The sequence below is a fragment of the Martes martes genome (genome assembly GCF_963455335.1).
Source record: "Martes martes genome assembly, chromosome: 13".
Lineage (NCBI taxonomy): Eukaryota > Metazoa > Chordata > Mammalia > Carnivora > Mustelidae > Martes > Martes martes.
Genome location: NC_137901.1, coordinates 86,194,150 through 86,208,099, shown reverse-complemented (window position 1 = coordinate 86,208,099; position 13,950 = coordinate 86,194,150). Strand labels below are relative to the sequence as shown.

The following is a 13,950-nucleotide window of genomic DNA, read 5'->3' as shown; positions in this document are numbered from 1 at the left end:
GTAAGTGGGGGCCCCTTGTACTATCCCCTCTACTTCTGTACGCGGGAGATTTTCCGAAATAAAAAGGTAAAAAAGCACGCTTACTGAAATTTAGGACATGCACCCTCACATCGTCCTACACGAGGCTAAATTCAGATCTTGACATATGAAAAGAAAAGAAACGGGTCCTGGAGAATAATCACGTCCACATCCAAGATGAAAGGCTTTTAAATGCCAGTTAGAGGTTGTTCTTATATCTACTACCTCAATTGCTGGAGTTGATGTTTTTAGTATATGTGCTGCCGAAGCGAGCACTGGAGTTGATGTTTTATATTAAACATGGACTCTCAGGGGTCAACCTCTTAACCTTGGTCAACATCTGCACCAGCTTGACCTCTGCACCTGCTGGTTGCCCCCTTCCCTTCTCCCGAATTCTTCCCACAGGTTCTGGGCTGGGCGTGGCAGTGACCATCAGCACCACATTCTTGTCCTGACGGGCCTCGGTACCTGGTGGGGAAGACAAATGACAATGACAGGCGTCACGACAGGCGTCCTGAGCAACACAGGGGGTGCTCTGAGGCCTGACTCCACGTGCGTGTGTGCACCTGTACATCGGGGCAGGGGGGCCGTGAGGGCTGGTTTCTGAGGAACTGAGGTCCAAAGATTGGGACTGGGAGGAAGAATGGGAGTGAGCCGGGAGATGGCGAGAGGCTTGGGCAGAGGAAAGAGGCCTTGGAAAAGCCTAAGACTGGAACAGCACACAAAACGTGGTAGTTCAGAGAACAGAAAAGAGCAAAAATGAGGCTGGGAAGGCAAGTAGGGGCCAGATGGGCAAGAGATGGCGGGGGGTGGGAAGGGCGGGAGAAAGACACTAGGGCTTGGCCCTCATCTGGAAGGCCCTGGATGGACTGAGCATGGGAGTGACACCACTGGACCTGGGCTTTTCCAAGCTCCCAGTGACTGTGACAAGACACCGCAAGACAGAGTGAGGGGGACACTGTTACGTGATGACAGCAGTGGTGATGGAGAGAAGTGGATCACATATCCATATCTGGAAGAGAGCCAGAAGACAAACTTGAGCAGATGTGGTGTTGGAAGAGGTGCGAGGGGAGGAGGACAGGTCAAGGATAATCCTCCCATTATGGTGGGTGGAGACACCGTTTACCAGTAAGAAAACAAAAACAAAACCCCCCAATCCTTTAGCCTTTTCTGAGGCGTGTGGCCTTGACACTTTGGAACTACTTTGACTTCTTCCTCTATGAAAAGGGAAGAGCCACACTGCCAGGTTGAGAACTACCCGGGGGATCCCCGAGGAGCCCGGAGCCTGATGCCTGGGGACAGTCTCCAGCACATTTGTCTCGCTCCCTCTGCTCTGTCTCCCCACTCCCGGCCTATCCAAACTCAACCTTCTTCTCCGAATTATGAATTATGTCCTGAGCATCTTTGAAGATTCCATACATAACATGGAGCTGGGTTCAAAAACTTAAAAAGAGCAAAGCCGACATCGGTTGCTCAATGGAAATCAAGTCTCTCCCGGGGAGTCCGTGAATCACTCGCTTCTTTGTAGGGCCTCCTGTTCTTAGGACCCAAAATCTTGCTTTGTGTCATGGAGACATTTTTCTTTGGGGGAGGCATCGGGTTTGATCAGACAAGAGCCTGTGTACCAACCCACGGCATTTCAGTCAGAGATCTGGATCTGGGCAGTTGTTTGGTGAGACAAGCTGGCAGCGGCCAGGCCGCCTGCAGGAGGTAGTGTGACTCAGCTCACTGGGTCACCTCCCAAGCACCAGGAGCTGCAGTGGGGGAGACGGGTAGTGGGTGCAGGAAGATGGTATGGAAGAGAGAGAAGCTTCTAAATGAAACAGAGATCATCAGAATCTTCTCAGCACAACAAAGGGCATCTTTGTCGGTCAACTTCCCTTCCTTTTCCTACAGCTCTGGGTCCACAGTTAGCAGGGAGACCACCGCCTCCAAGGGCCATCACCTTGACTCAGCCCTGGGGCCGGTGTTAGCCATGCTGACTAGAACCTACCCTTCCTAAGCACAGTGCTTCATGGGTTACTGAGCACTCTGACAGGATTTTATGGGAACCTCACAGCCACCCTGTTCACGTGTGCAGGGCAGGTGCTGGCTGCCCGGGGTTCTGATGAGGTCATGGGCAGTTTGTACAAGCACCACTGAACTCCACCCACCCAGGAAAGGCCTGGAGCACCAGGCCCTGGTGAATTCACAGCGAGCATCGGTGATATGGGGCTTTTGTCATGGGTTCTTCCAGCAGCTTCTCTTCAGGACCCCCTACTCACCTGGGGCCTCTCTCCTTACCCCCGAGGCCTTCACCCCAGGCTGAAACCCCCCACCCCTTTCAAGGGTAGAATGAGTAAGCCAGTCTGAGCTGTGTTCGGATCTCCCGGTATCCTCATTTCCACAGCCCAACAGGGAGCATTTAAGAAAAACCATCACAGGCTTTTCAAAAAAATACAGCTTTTTATTGTTTTGGATGCAAATATAGTTTTAAAACTGCATTGTAGTGTTGAATACAGCTGGTGGAAACGTGCTTCTGGACCGCGGAGCATGAAGGGTGGTGTCTGGATGGCGCAGCCTGAGGGAGCCTCCGAGGGACTAGGCTCTCCTCGGATTGTGCTGTTCGGACCACGAGGGGAAACCGTCTCCTAACGGAGCCCTGACACAATGACCGAGGTTCACAACAGAAAATAGGGACCGTTTACACAATGAACTGGAAGTGGGAAAAGGAAGAGAACGTGGTGGCTCAGCCGTGATGTTACAAAATAAGTAGATGAACAGAGTTTCCTTTCCTGGGCCTCCTGAGAAGACTCGGCAGAGAAACAGCAGCGCGCTGTGGCGCCGCCGGGGAGAGAGGCTGCCTTCAAGCTCCCCCGGAGAAACACGGTCTGGGAACTGTGTCTCCCCGCGCTGAGCCCTTCAGACCCTGCAACTGCGGGACAAACTCTACGGAAATGGATCTGCTTCTCCCAAACCCTCCGCAGTCTCAAGCCTTGGGAGGGGCACACCTCTGTTCAGAAACCCAGAAGAGAATTCTTCAAATTAGTGATGCCCAGGGTTGACCGTGAAACCAAAAGTTTGGGAAACGGAGGTGAATTCTGCTACATAATAGGGAAGGAATTTCGCAAAAATAAAATTCCATTAAGTACACACACACAGGTGGGCTTGTGTAAGCACGTGCACGTGTGTACACACACACACACACACACACACACAACATTCAACATGAAAATTCCCTTTTCTTTCTCAAAGGCTGATTTTCAAACTCCAACAAGGAAACAGCCCCCTGCATGATGAGCCAAGCAAAGCCAACTCCTCAGAAGGGAAAGAAAATGGGGCAGTTGTTGGAAGTACACAGTAGGCCCGAAGGCTTCTCCCTGCTCCTGAAGCCCCTTGGATCCGAGAGGGTCAAGGCCCCGGAGACTACTGAATGTTACAAACAGGTGTTGAGCTTCCAAACTCTTCCACCCTCTAACCCTCTTCTCCCTTCGTCCATGTTCAGACGTGGTGAAGACCCATTCGCGGTATCGGGGCACTGAGGCATTGACCCCGGCCCGTGGCTGCCATGTTGCTCACGCCAGGGTATCCCAGCTCTCTCCTCCAATGAGACCACAACTGAGGGAACACTTGGCAAAGCTGAATTCCCGTGAGCGGTGGGTGGGTTATCATCACTGCTAAAGTGCATAATCGGAGGCAGGAGGTCTCCAGGGAAAGGCAACTTTACACCAGAGAGAGGAGAGAGCGCGGGCCAGCCTGTCCACGGCATGGGGGGTCCTGTGCATGGGGCAGAGGGCACTGAGGACAGCCCGGCACCACGCCAACCGGCCAGTGCTTCAGCAGACTGACAGCTTGTAATCCTAGAAACAACCAACCTGCTCCTCCTCCCTCTCTGGTCACTTGCCACCACACCCCTTCACCTGGGGCGACACAAAGGGGGTTGGCACCACCCTGGGGGTCCATGCTTGCTCAGAGTCAAAGTTTCTATCACCAGAGCAGGAAAACCTTCAGGCCCAACCATCAGGTCACAAGGGCAGGGAGCAGATGAAGCTGGGAGCCCAAGGACACATGGACAACCACGGACCACCCCTCCTCCTGCAGAGGCTCCAGGAATGGGGCAGTGCTGGGGGTTCCCTGCCCTCCAGTCCTTCCTCCTGACAAGCACCAGCGATGCCCATTAGCACCTCATTAACTCTAACTTCTGATGCTGGGACTGCTGCTCTCATGTGAGAAAATCTGGCTGGACAGAGGCAGGATACACGGGCTGGGGCCCTTCTGGAGGGGTGACTGCTGCTGTGCAACCCGCCTGAGATGGGAGGGACGGGCCCACCAACTTTCAGAAAGCCCCATGGTGGCACCTGCCCTGTCCCTCTGTTTCCCACTCATCGTGAAAGAGCAGGCAGCAGTGTGACGGGAGCTGATGGCACAGAAAGATTTCACAGAAATGCTTTTCAAAGATTTATGTGCCAGGCAAGCTTTTTTTTTTTTCTTTTCAAATTGATTCTTTTTATTCTCCAAAGTGTCAGCATTTAAAAATTTCTCTTATGGGAGCAGAGGCAGGGGCAGGGGTGAAAACGAGTGTAAACAAAGCACAGCCCTGTGGTCAGCAGGCCCTGGAGGCCTCTGGCAGGGTGGTCTCGCTGTCCCTGTGCCCCCGCTGGGCCCCTCTGTCTGGCCAGATTCATCAGGCAAGATTCCAAAATAAATGATTCTGGGACATGAAATGATCATGTCTGTGGGAAGGGATACAGCTTTGCAGCCCTATAGCCAGGGTAACCGTGAGCACCAAGAGAAACGGATTTAAGTAAATGTCTCAAAACAAAAACATGCATCTAGTTAACAGTCTGCCAGGACGCACGCACGAACACACACACACCCTTCAAAGTCTCACGTGACCTAACAGCCTTAAATATTTAACAAAACAGAATCATGAACATTAATTCAGCAAAAGGAAGAGGAGAGGTAGGCCGAAGAAGCCAAGAGGCCAATTTTATACCCCACAGAGTTTAAAAAAAAGAAAAAAAAAAAAAGACTCCCAGCACAGGGTGGAGAGAAGGCTACTAATTTAGGAGAGGTCTTGGTGGGCCAAGCACTACGGCCATCCGCGCGGCTTACAAAGGCACAGGAACTGGGGAAGGGATGGCACTCATGACCCCCCACGAGCCCTCACAGCTAGGGACATCTCGTGTTTTTCCTTCTGACCCTAGTGAGTTCTTACCATGGTGGTCTTCCCCTTTTGAAGGGCGACTTCATGTTTATCCTGGGGTGAAGGAGGAGTTCTCTTACTACTTCCCAGTGGACAGTAAGGATCAGCCCAGCCTCGTCTTGTGCTCGCCCCTCAGGGGAGTGAACTGGGAGGCTTGTAAACACATTTTCTGGAGGGGCTGAGGGGTGCCGCCAAGCTGCTCTTGTACGGAGCTGAAGCAGAGATGGGAGTGGGTGACGGGTCGGTGACCTGCAGCGAGACGGTGGCACAGCCGGCGGGCCGTCAGGGGAAGACACCCCTTCCATCCTCCATCAACGGAGGCCGAGGCAGGGATGGCTGCCGCCCGAGCACCTTCAGCGGGCCTCCAGGAGCCCTCGGGAGCCTCTGAGTAGGTCCAAGTTGCAGGAGGTGGCCCTTGGTAGCCCCCACGGAGCCTACCCCAGGATTTCCGGCCTGCCTGGCACTGCCCCGGCTCCATCTCTGGCAGAGGTTGAGTGGAAAGCCCGCGGACCCTCTGAACTTCACAGCAGGACGTTTAAAAGCACATTCTTTCGACGAGGAGGTACCCTTGGCTGGGCTTCCTGAGTGTTAAGAGCGAGCGCCCGGCCTTCCTTCTGCACCCCCTTCTTGCAGACACGGCAAGAGGTTGGGCCTGGACACTCCAAGTGCAAGTCCCACGTTCAGAAGCAGCCCGCTGCCCCCAGCTATCCTTCTGCCTTGATCAAACAGGAGTGTACTTCTTCACCGTCTGATATGGGAGATGCTAGACAGCCCTGAGGGCGGCTGCCTCAGAGCGCTGCCCAGCAACATTCCGTTTCTTCCTCCAAACACAACATGGGACAGACTTTGGGTGTGGTGACATCTTTGGTCCGAGAACTGTTATGGTTTGGGACTCCTGGCTGAACAATCCAGACAAGATGACAGCCCGCTGGCGGCACCGTGGAGTCTGGCCTCTCGGATGCTACACCCTGAGGGCTGTGAGCGTACCCCAAACGCTGCTGGCTCGTCCGAGGCTGCGGCTTGGAGGAAGGTGGAGAACAAGGTCTACGTGGCGAGGTGGTGCCCAGTGAGGCCCCGCCGGAGTCCCCGCCACGGTTCTCAAGACACTGACGTGTGGCTGCCGCCCGCAGCGCCGCCCGAGGGGTTCCAGGCCGGAGCCGCGGCTTTGCACTGCTTGTGCTCTCCTCACCGCGCATGCGCCCACGTCCACTGCTTCCGCCCGCGGGGCCTGGGGTTCCCTGGTGGCCCACGCGGTGGGAGCAGCCTCCCGTGCGTGAGCCTGAGCAGCTGTCCAAACCTACTTAAAAGGCCAGAGTCTGAGGGAAGAAGGAAGGGGCCTTCCACCTGCCCCCCAGGAGAGTCAGAGCAGCTCAGGGAATCGCTCAGAGCCATCCGAGGGCCCAGGGCTGACGGAGCCAGCATCCTACGTCCGAGGACAGAACCAAAGAGGAACCCTTATGCTTCCTAGCTCCCGGGAGCCGGCCATGACCGTCTGTCCCATCTACTCCCTGCTTAGGCCACCAGCAGGACAGGACACTGTCTGGGTTGCCTGAGGGCAGGGGAGGTCACGACTGAGGTCGCTAAGTAAGAGTTCACAGCAAGGGGTTCCCAAAGACGGGCTATCGCTGTTGGCAGGACCCGAACCTGCTTCAGACCTGAGCGCAGTGTTCTGAGGGGCCCAGTGGGCCGGTGGAGCTGGAGGGGGGCCCTGAGCTCGGCGTCAGGAGAGGCCTGGGGTGCAGCATCCTCTCTGCGGGCAGGGAAGAGCCTCCGTGGCATCTTGTGCGGCCGCGTGCCCGCGAGGTGCTGCTAAGACTCCCCTGGTGTCTTGCCGATTCTGGTGACAGCCTGTGCTGCCTGCTCCGGCAGCTGGGACGGGTCCGTCAGGACGGAGGTGGTGGTACTCAGGTGCCGGAGGGTGCCCAGCACCGCTGCAAGGAAGGGGCAGGTTAGGCCAGGGCCACCGGCACCCATGGCCACTTCAAGTGGACACCGCAGTGGACAGCATGCGCGGTCTCCCGCACAAACCCATGTGGTCATTCTCATGCCACCGGAGGAGACGCACTGAGCACCACGGAGGGACCAACGCCAGCAAAGCCTCTCAGCCCCAGGATAACTGTGAACCCTGTCTCCTCTCCCGCAGACGAGCAGGGAATCCCAAGCTCCTCCTGTCTGTCCACCTCCATCCCCTCAGTATACGCGCGCAGCCTTGTCCGTTGTAAGAATTAAATCAGAAAACATACGTGAAAGCACCGGAGACGGGGCCTGGTGAACAGCTGGTGCTCAGTAAGCACAAGGGGCCCTGAGCGCCCGGACACACAAGGACGACAGGAAGCAAAGGAGCGGCATGGGGGGCCGGACCCCCGTCCGGCAGCTGGCATCTCTGGCCGGGGCCTCCCACACAGCATCACCTTGTGCCGACACGGCTACCCGCGGGGCGCCTGGATCTGCACTATCCACATGGGCCCTCCTCCCCCCGGGACTATCCTCGAGGGTCCCAGCAAGCCCCGGACTCACTCGGCCTGAGGACAGGCAGGGAGCAGTGCTGGTCCAGCCAGGACAGCGCCGTCCGGTGCAGCTCCTCCAGGCTGCTGGTGGACACCATCCCCTTGAAGGACTCAAACAGCGGCTTGATGATGATACTGAACTGCACGGCATGTGGGTTAAAGAAAAGGTAAGCGAGGAGGAGGGCCGGCAAACACGGAACCGGGGGTGGGAGAATAAAGTCCGGCTACTGGCTGGCCTGGGACCAGTTCCCCTGGAAGCGGCAAGTAACTGCGGACACTCGGCGAGGGAGTGTGATCTAGGGGAGATGCACCCTCACATTCCCCTGAGATCTTTCCATCTAACTCTGAGCACCAGCTTAATGACCACAAGAGGCGGGGACAGAGATGTTTCCTTGGTGTGGGACAGGTCCTAGCACTCCGGCATGAAAGCCAGCAGTCTGTGGATGGTGGCAGAATAGCAGAGGCGCAGGGCGCCTGGGTGGCTCAGTGGGTTAAGCCTCTCCTTTGGCTCAAGTCATGATCTCAGGGTCCCAGGATCAAGCCCCGAATTGGGCTCTTTGCTCAGCGGGGAGCCTGCTTCCCCCTCTCTCTCTGCCTGCCTCTCTGCCTACTTGTGATCTCTGTCAAATAAATGAATAAAATCTTAAAAAGAAAAAAAAAAAACAGCAGAGGCACACAGCAGACCACAGGGTGGACCGTCTATTTTTTGTGATGAATACACGTGCTGGCTCTCAGTCACTTTCTGTGTAGGTCTCCCAAACCATCCTGGGCAATCAACTCTGCAAAGGCATGAGGTCCATTTTCTCCCTGATCTGAACCACAGTGGTGCCCCTGGTCCCCCAAGCTGAGGCTGACGATGAGGAACATGCCATTTTACCAAAGAGGCCCTGGCTCACCCCAGCTGCCACCTCGCTCCATCAACGATAAGGGCCAGAGCCGGGCAGAGCAGAGGAAACAGAGCTCGTGTGTGCTGTCAGCTCTGCTCCCAAATGGCGGTCTCCTCAGTCTGTCAGCAACAAGGTGAAGACACACAGTCAATCCACCATGCATGCACATGAGGCACAGAGGTGACTGGAAGGGTACTGACAGGGCAGGAGCTGTCCCCCAGAGGGGCCCTGCTGACATCTGGAAGGCTGAGCACAGATGGGTCTTGGCCCCAGGGACGGAGCCCAGCACGCTGGTGAATGTACCTCACGACAGCATCTAAGACCAAGTGGCCCAAGCGAGACAACAGCCTGCAGGGAGCTGGTTTCAAATCGTGACTGCCACTTAGTCATTTATGAGCCCTGGTTTCCCGTCTATCCCATCGGCAGTACTCAAGCCCCTGTTGTTGCAAGGACTGAGATGGTTGCCAGGATGTGCGATTAGATCCTACCTCTTTCCTACGGGATGGCCTCAGCTGGTGGCTCTGGCACCTTGCAATAAAGCATCTTTATTTTCCAAGCACGCAGAGAGCAGAGCTGGGCTGTTCAACCTCCCCAGCAAGCCCTAAGCCTGGACAGTCACCAATGACAGCCCCACTTCACAGCGTGGGCCAGGCCACGCCCCTGTACACTGCCTGTTGGGTGAACTCCACGAAAACCATTTATATAGAATTTCTCGAAAGGAACTGTGGGTAGGGGCTGCTGTTTCAATGCACAGGGTGGGGTGGGAGAAGCAAAGAAAACGCAAAGATACAATCCAGAACTTCCAATTCTGCAGGGTCCGGCTCTTCACATACTCATCAAACATGTCTCTCATGTGATCGAATTGGTGCCGGGTGACGGGGACTCCTGTGGCAGGGAGCAGCTGCTGGCAGGAGCTGGAACAACAGGAAGGATCAGAGGACACTCAGAGCAGCCAGCAGTGAAGCTGGACCCCGGCGCTCCAAGTGGGCAGGGCCAGGCGCTGCCGGCCACCGTGGGCCCAGGAGGAGAGGCCTCAGGAGGAGGAGGACAAGAGCCCAAAACATGACAACAGAGAGGCAATTATGGGTGACAAGGCCACAAACGACCCACCTGCCTCTGTGACATGCACTCGAGAGGATGAGGTACCAACCCCAGGCCCCACGCCCTCAGGCTCACATGATGGTGGCGTTGAGCTCTTCGATCTCCTCCCGCAGCCGGCGGGCTTCCTCCTGCATCTGGCTCCGCTCCTGCTGCAGCTTGGTGATGTACTCCACGGTCTTCTGCAGCGTGATGGCGTGGCTGGTCTGGGGGAGGGGCGGTGGGGTCACAGCACAGCAGCCACCCTGCCTGTCCAGCAGGTGCCGAGGCCAATACAGAGGCTCCCCGCCCACCTGACACCACTCACCAGCTTGGAATTATTAGAGATCAAACTGTTGAGGGTGTCAAAGCCCATCTTGATGTTGAAGCGTCTTTTCTGCTCAGCTGAAATATGCTTCATCTGCCGGTTCTGTTGGAGAATCAGGCAGTCGCTGTAACACACGGTGCCCCACAGGGCCGCCGCCCCTCCCTCCCACCTGCGGCTCCCAACAGTGAGCAGGACAGGGTGCTAGAAAACCCCGCCTGCAGAATGGAGGCCCTCGGTAGGGCCATGACTGCTGCTGATCAGCACTCTTACGAGCCGGCACCTCCCGCATGCTACAGAGTTCGGGGCTGGTTCCGGGGCTCAGGGCTGCCTAGCAGGTGGGGCAACCGGAGGAGCCGCCGACCTATCTCCAGATTAAGTAGCAAACATCCAGGCTCCTGATGCTACCTCAGCCTGCTGCAACATCGGCCAGGTCTGTGCTGCTCCTTTCCCGTGTGTCCCTAGTAAGGGACACAGCAGCCCCAGCGGTCCCTTGATATTCTCCTTGCCCCTACCCCCATCCCTTCAAGGAAATCGAGACCCAAGAGAGACCTGTGATACCTTTAAAGCAGCCACATTTTTGGGGTCTGCAGGTTTCCCTGAGCAGTTGTTCTGGGGAGACTGGGGACTGGGGCTCTGCTCTGAAGCACATGGAGAGGCCTGCCCTGAGTTTGCGCCATCTCGACCTGAGAAGAACAGAGACTCCTCTTAGGACATGGCTGGCCGCAGCAGATGACAGTGCTCACCAAGGAAGGGAAACCCCGCAAGTCCCAAACCCGGAAATCCACCTGGAACCTCCCCCAGTGACCCCAGAGCAAAAACTGGAGAAATCCTTGCCAACCTCCCCAGGAGGGTTCTGTTAGGTGTGGACAAGGCCTGTTGAAGCCAGCTGTCCTGGCTGGACGTGGGGTGGCAATACGGCCTGAGCTTGGCCAGCTATAGCTCTTGGGGCACGGAGAGTTCTGAGAGGAGCCCTGACTGCTAATCCAAGCTATTAACAAGCTACCTGGAGGCCACCTGCAGTTTCCGCAGCCTCTGTGAGGCTCTCACCCTGTGTGTCCAGTACACGAAGCTCTTCATTCTTGTTCTTTCAACTCTACATATACATTTTCTTGTATTTTCAATCTTGTCCACTCCCATGCCAGCCGTGCCCTGGCAACTCCCTGGAGGCCGCTGGAGTTGCCTGGGGCTGCCCTGCCCGCCTGCCCAGAGAGCCTCAGGGCACTCCTTTCTGCGGCGCTGACTACCTCCCTGCCTTGCTGCTCAGTTTCCCCACGTGGCTCCAGTGCCCCGTGTTCTGCGTCTCGGCAGTCAGGGTAATGCCTGAGCCCTGACACCACCGTACGGGCCTGACCTGTAACCAACCAGTCTTCGTCTTTAGCTTTCCAGGCTGGAGGCCCTTATTCATCCAGCCTCCCCGGACAAGTCCCTCTACGGTCTGATCTCTGTAGGCAGAGACCAGCCCTCCTCCTCTCCCGGACCGTTCAGCATGGAGCTCCAGCAGCGGCCATGCCCAGCTTTTACTTGAGACAAGGCACCTTTGGTCTCCCTCCCCAGTGGGCACCTGAGAGGAGGAAGCCTAGGTTCTGGTTCTACCCCACCATCAGGGGCACAGCCTCGGGCGACTCCTTTATCCCGGGCTCCACGGCTCTTCACTGGGCACAATCAGTTCTCCCCCGACCCTCCTGCCGATGGAAGACCCACGGTGTGGAAATGGGCTCAACAGATGTGAGGGGCTTGAAAACTAAGGGATGACCACACTGATGTGGAGACAAGCCTGGGTGGTTCCCGTTTTCTGGAAAGCGTTGACAGCCTCAATCCCTTTTCTCGATCAGAACCAGGCCTTTCTGAAGGGGGTCAGAGTGGTGTTCCCCAAGTGCACTGGCTGCCTGCCCTGCACACGCTTGCCCCTTTCCTGCTCCTGGGATGAGCTGCCACTGGCTGAGCACTCCCCAGCGTGGGCCACGGGCAGGCTTCTAAGACCTCACTGCACAGTCCAGCACCAATCCTGGGGAACCCCATGGAAGGTCTCCCTGACCCAGGTGCAGGCGTGCTCATTTCACTCACGAAGTCCCAACCGTTCAGACCGGAGCGCACACTCACTGGAACCCGGGGCCGGGACCTGCTCGCCCTTCACCAGGGCGTCTTGCACTGTGCTTGGAGAGAAGAGCCGAGAGACAGGCGCCGGCTGGCTGCTCGCGGTGTGGCCAAGGTCTGTCACCAGGATGCCACTGTGGAACTCCGTGACTCCAGGAGCCTGAGGTGACACAGGAGAGGAAGGTCACCCCCAACTACAGTCATGTCAGGTGAGAACCACCCAAAAGCAGGGCCATGTTGGGGTGATAAGGATACAGAGGGTCTGCCTAGGACCTCCTCACCCGGGCAATAGCAGCGGGCGTGAGGACCACATTGGATTGGGACACGGTAGAAGCCAACATCCCTTCTCTCTTCAGAGGGCCTGATGTCATAATCACCGCTTGTGGTTGTCCTGAAAAGGCAGCTGCCAGAACAAGAAGTGACCGTGAGGCCCAGAGTCGTGGGGGTCTGCTGCCAACACTACTGCTGCTGAGCCCAGGCCTGTGGGGCCCCCAGGAGCAGCACAGACCCCTCCCCTGCTGCTCAGACGTCACCTCTCTCACCACAGGCCACGGAGAGACAAAACCACTGGTTTTGTATCTGACATCTGTTTTGCAACTTCTCCTTGAAGAGGACAGACTACAGGCCCAGGAAAGAGATCGCCTGGACCATGCTTTTTCGAACTGGGTTGAGACTAACTTGAAAAGAACACCACAGAGTAGACAACAGACTAGATCACACACATGTGGTAGACTGGAACGCTTTCGTTTCACAAGTGTGTGTTGTGTGTCACAGGTTTGCAAGCCCTGGAGACAGGGAAATATCCCCCGGGACGGGGAGATCAGACGTTGGCTTCCTTCCACCTGACTCACCTGGGGCGATGCAAGCATTCTTCAACACCACGGACACAGACTCTGGTTTGGGAGCAGGCACTATTTTGGGGGGCTGCTTGGGCCTTCCCCCAGTCAGAGAGACAGGTTTGGGGTGCACAAATGTTAAACAGGGTTGGGGAGGCCCAGCAGTTGGTGGCCGGGTGACCGGAGGAAGCGCCAGGCCACAGGGGGACACCGAGGGTGTGGGATGGTGGGTTGTGATGACAAGGCCCTGGCTCTGGCTGAAGGTGGTGGCAGATGCATCATGGGTGAGGGTGGCAGAGGCCGTGTGTGTGATGACGGAGGGCGACTTGCTGGCTCCAGCAAACTTCGGCTGCAGGAAGGTAGGTGGAGCCGGGGGGCTCAAGGCAGGGGCAGGGGGTGGGGCTAAAGGCAGGGCAGGAGAAGCAGGCGCTGGGGCAGGGCTGGGAGATAGCAAGGGCATGGTGAACACGGGCAGGAAAGGCTGAGGGACATTCAGTGGCGGTGCAGGGGGACTGAAGTCTGTTGGCTGGATAAAGGGGTCTCCAGGCCGGGGAGCTCGTTCACAGCCCTCCCTATCTGTGGCATCCAGGGCGGTGGCCGCAGGAGGTGCTATGAGGCCATCAGGGAGGCTCACGGTGGGGAGAGCTGTGGTTGACAGGACGCTCTCCTAGGAAAGGAGGACAAATGCTGGATCACACAACTTGCTGTCACTTCCTGGTACAACACACCACAAAGTCCAACAACGGATGCTGGGCACCTGAGCAGAACCTTTCGACAGAGGGACAGGTGATGGCTCCTGTCCCCATTCCTGCCAATCTGGGGGGAATGGAGCTGTGTCTCTCCAGGCGTCCACAGGGGTCTTGTTTCCATTAAGGACTAAATGATAACACGGAGCTCAGACAAAGTGACTGTCTGCACACAGTTGGCTCTGGGCCTGGGAATATCTTGTTTCTAGAGTCCAGCAGGGGTCCCCCCAAAGTCCCGGCCATCTTCTGTTACAGAGCACAGGCAGCCTGGA

The 13,950-nt window shown here is 56.7% G+C and overlaps 1 protein-coding gene across 1 annotated transcript in view; it reads right to left on the bottom strand.

Annotated features, from left to right (window-relative positions):
- Positions 1–2,447: 2,447 nt before the first annotated feature.
- Positions 2,448–13,950, bottom strand: part of MLXIP (MLX interacting protein) — a 60,310-nt gene continuing 48,807 nt past the window's right edge. Inside the window, exons 9-17 of the mRNA XM_080821075.1 lie at positions 12,948–13,599; positions 12,378–12,499; positions 12,103–12,256; positions 10,561–10,685; positions 10,003–10,104; positions 9,774–9,901; positions 9,388–9,511; positions 7,721–7,850; positions 2,448–7,134 (exon numbers count right to left, since the gene is read on the bottom strand). Of these exons, the coding sequence (XP_080677201.1) occupies positions 7,013–7,134; positions 7,721–7,850; positions 9,388–9,511; positions 9,774–9,901; positions 10,003–10,104; positions 10,561–10,685; positions 12,103–12,256; positions 12,378–12,499; positions 12,948–13,599 (1,659 nt within the window). The 3' untranslated portion in view covers positions 2,448–7,012. The remainder of the gene's footprint in view (positions 7,135–7,720; positions 7,851–9,387; positions 9,512–9,773; positions 9,902–10,002; positions 10,105–10,560; positions 10,686–12,102; positions 12,257–12,377; positions 12,500–12,947; positions 13,600–13,950) is intronic.